This window comes from Leiobunum rupestre, chromosome 7 (assembly GCF_980474605.1).
Source record: "Leiobunum rupestre chromosome 7, qqLeiRupe1.1.hap1, whole genome shotgun sequence".
In the NCBI taxonomy this organism is placed as follows: domain Eukaryota; kingdom Metazoa; phylum Arthropoda; class Arachnida; order Opiliones; family Sclerosomatidae; genus Leiobunum; species Leiobunum rupestre.
The window spans coordinates 41,996,938-42,000,900 of NC_143390.1; the positions used below are offsets into that span (position 1 = coordinate 41,996,938).

At 41.2% G+C, this 3,963-nt stretch overlaps 1 protein-coding gene across 1 annotated transcript; it reads right to left on the reverse strand.

The window, feature by feature from the left end:
• Positions 1–363: 363 nt before the first annotated feature.
• LOC149936348 (speckle-type POZ protein-like B) lies at positions 364–1,320 on the reverse strand. Its single transcript, XM_090153669.1, has one exon. The coding sequence runs from the start codon at positions 1,318–1,320 to the stop codon at positions 364–366; it is 957 nt and encodes a 318-aa protein (XP_090009795.1).
• Between the last annotated feature and the right edge of the window lie 2,643 nt (positions 1,321–3,963).

Genomic DNA, 3,963 nt, shown 5'->3' on the forward strand with positions numbered 1-3,963 from the left:
CGTCCGTTATTGTTTCTTTGCTGGGGTCGTGTGAAATGTCCCATGAGAGTGAAGAGACTAATGTTTCGAGAAGTCTTTTTTGGATCAAATTCTAAACGGTGAAATGTATAATAAATAATGGTTTTAACTCTAGAACCCTTTGTATTCTTCCTAAAAGAACCAAAATTATTTACTTAAGCATTGATAACCTTTTATCAAAATTCCATGGTTTATAACTACAAAGGCATCCAATAGAGTGACACATTTAGTTCCTTTTTTTATTAGCCATCAAACAAGAGTACAAAAATCATAATAATACAGGCTAGTAACAATGTAAAGGAATGAAGTTCAAAGAAAGAAAGCAAAGCGAAGCGATAAGATATGTTATGGCTCCAAGCTGGCAATTTGCATAGCGGCCGCTTTTCTTAGTTTTTTGGCGCCGTGTTGGATGGCGAAAGTCAGGAGGTCCAGGGAGTTGTCGTCGTTCAGTTGACCAATCAAGCTTTTCTCGCTGATTTGCGTCAGGCCGTGGATGCCTTGCATTTCTCCGATCTGAAACAATTTGCGAGCGTTGTCGCCGAGATTTTCTGGTGCGGAATCCAAGTAGATGTAATGGAGCAAACCTTCCAATTCCGGTCCATTCAAGTCCGCACTAAGGTCCACCACGCCCTCCTGATTCTCCTTCATCGAGTGTTGGAACATGGCCTTGAAGAAGGGGGATCTAACGGCTAGAATGCACTTGTGGGCGTCAAACACGCGACCATCCGAGGCCTTCAACTTTACGTCGGTACAGGTCTTCTCCTTGTAGACCATCTTTAATATTTCCGCTTCCGAAACCGAAGGGATTATTTCGCCAGTTTTCGACTGAATTTTGACTGTTGAGACCACATTTTTAAATTCGAAGTAAGCAACGACGTTGCATTCCAAAGTGAGATGTCCGTCTGGAAAACATTTTTGCGCTGCCCTTTGAAGGTATAGACGTTTAGAAAAATTACTCGAACTACTGAGATCAGCCATTTCATCACTTTTCATACTTTGCGAGTCAATCAATGATATTTTCGTATTAAGCTGAATAGACTTCATGTTTATCGGTAAACTATCTCTCCTGAGATATATATGGACTTGTTCCTGGTTATTGTAATCGTGACCCCGTGGATAGATTTCCAAGTACAAATGCACCTCGTGATCTGTTCCCTTGGCGCAAATAAGGTTTGGACTACGTAGAGAATCCCCGAATGTCCCTGGATAACTGAGAAAATTCTCAATTGTCCAAACTAATCTGAAATGATGCGGTGGATTCTTTGTGTGAACAAAGTATTCATCTTTGATGTTCGAAGCCATGTGGTTTTATTTCGCTTAGCGACTATTATCTTGCCGATACACTAAATGTTTAACCGCACGATGCGAATAGACGACGTCGAAAGTAAGGGGCAAGTTTGGAAAGAAACAATTTGAAGTGCAACTGAACTCATGACATGTCTACGTTAAGACATGACTACGGCCAATTTGATTACGCGCTATAGCGACTAACCCATACGCCGTTATTCAGTTAGTACGGGATTTTGGATTTTTTATTGTGGATTTGTCATACAAAGTCTATGGGAGCAAAATTCTTGGATTTTGGATTTGTGGATTTTTTTCCACATTTTGTACGGGATTTTTCTAAATGACCGACCCCTCGGTAAAAACACTTGTAAAACAAGTTCAATATTTATTTAAAATGAGATCTATGCAAAGTTAGTTTCGATAAATATACGAACTAATTTTTACATGCAAGTCTTCTTCCTTTTTCTTTGTACCACAGTGACTGTGTAAAAGATTTTTCTGACTGAAAATCTGTTATGGAAGGACCATGACAAATAATAGTCATCCATTGACTTAAATTCTAGCGCGTTTATAATAGCGGTTTATTGGTTTTTATACTATTCATAATACTGAAGCCCCTTTTTGATTCTGCACTTGAGGCTCAAACACAGCTTCCCCGGTCTCTGGGACACCACTGCCCGCCAGGGCCGCCATCCCTCTCTCTTTAGCACAGCCACAACACAGACTCACAGTTACAGAATAGACTATTAAGTATCAACTTCAGTTACTCGGTACTTCATAATATTTTTTGTAAAATAATTGCTAATATTTTTATTTTGTAGAAAAAACAAATGTCCAATGACCCCCCTAAGATTTTGAAAAGTTATCGGACATATGCAAAATTTATCGGACAATGTCCAGTGTCCTGTGCTTATTTCATGCCCTGGCGCCAAGACGGTACGTTACTACCACAGAGATAGAAAAGAAATAGAGGGAAGACTACCGCGTTAAGGCATCCCTGTTTTTGACCGGGAAAATTCATCCCCCTCCACGTATGTATGAAAGCGGAATTTGCAACGCCATCTATCCTTTTTTTGTTTACATCAAATGACAGTTGGTTTTCCAAAAGGCATAATGTATTTCATTTAACCGCGCGTCGATGGCGCCACGTAATCTGCCCATCTCATGACTTCCTACATTGGCGAAAAGGGGGACGGCACTCACTGTCAACTTCGCCAGATACAATTGTGCCTCTATTTCTTTTCTATATCTATGGTTACTACGTTCTGGTGCAGTGATGCCAGGTGGCCAGAATAAAATTTTTCTCAGAACGAAACAATACTAGAAATCCTAGATCTGGGGTTTATACATAGAATTCGGAATACAAAACGGGTTTATACTCTTTCATAGAATTTCTGCTAGAAATCATTCATTGAACAATAATTATAATGACTAGAGTAAGAGCCCTAGGATTTTTTTTTATAAAATAGGAAAATAATACGGCGTCGCGCCGAAGAAACGTTGGCGGCGGCGTCGGACTCTAGCCCTGCATCTCCCCCTTTAAATTTTCTTGCCCTCAACGTTACTCCTTGCATTTACGGATACCGCAAAACAGGTTTTGGAGAAGGTCCGCTGGCAAATTTTCGTTTCGCCCGGGAGATTTTAAATCTATATAATAAAACTCTAAGGCCTTTTCGCCCGGCGGTTTTCTCCCTCGCCCCTGAACAGTGAGGCGCCGCTGACGGTGCGGTCTGCGGATCGGACTGGGGATTTGCGGACAACCATATCCCATTCTCTTTTCGTATCACATACTATATTGTCTATATAATAAAACTCTAAGGCCTTTTCGCGCGGTTTTCTCTCTCGCCCCACGGTAATTCTCGCACGGGAAAAGGGGGAAGAGGTGCCTTAGTGAGGAAAAGGGGAAGGGGTGTCTTAGTGGGGAAAAGGGTACCATGGTAATTCTCGAATGGGAAAAGGGGGAAGAGGTGCCTTAGTGGGGAAAAGGGGAAGGGGTGTCTTAGTGGGGAAAAGGGTACCACGGTAATTCTCGCATGGGAAAAAGGGGGAGGTGGTGATAATGGGGTGGATTGACTATGGGGAAAAGGTACCATGGAAATTTTAGCATGGGAAAAGGGGTGGGCTGGCTGGGGTGGTTCTACTATAGATTTTTGGGATGAGAAAGATACGAGATTTCGACCAATACCACGAACAACTTTATGTGATTAATTAATGCATCTCGAAATATACAACTAGCTGAGAGCCCGCCCGTAGCCCAAAAATACGAGTTTTTGACCAATACCACAAATAAATTTATGTGATGCATCTCGAAATACACAACTAGTTGAGGGCCTGCCAGTAGTGCGGGCTTTTCGGCTAGTAATAATAATAATCAGCTAAGCTAATACCGAGCGGCTAATACCCTTGGTACCACCTTAGGCCTAAGTCATCAATCGACTTTAAAACCATAAATTCAGGTGGCTGGGTTACATTGCGTAGGAGAGTGGTAGCGAGCCCTTCATGCACGTACCAACCTTCCCTACACAATATCACCTAATGATATTATATTAAATATTATTGTGGAATTATTTTCCTATTCAAAGAAAATCATTTCGTAATAACGGATCTGTAAAATCATACCATTCAATGTTTCAGTTATGACCAAATATTTATGTCGTG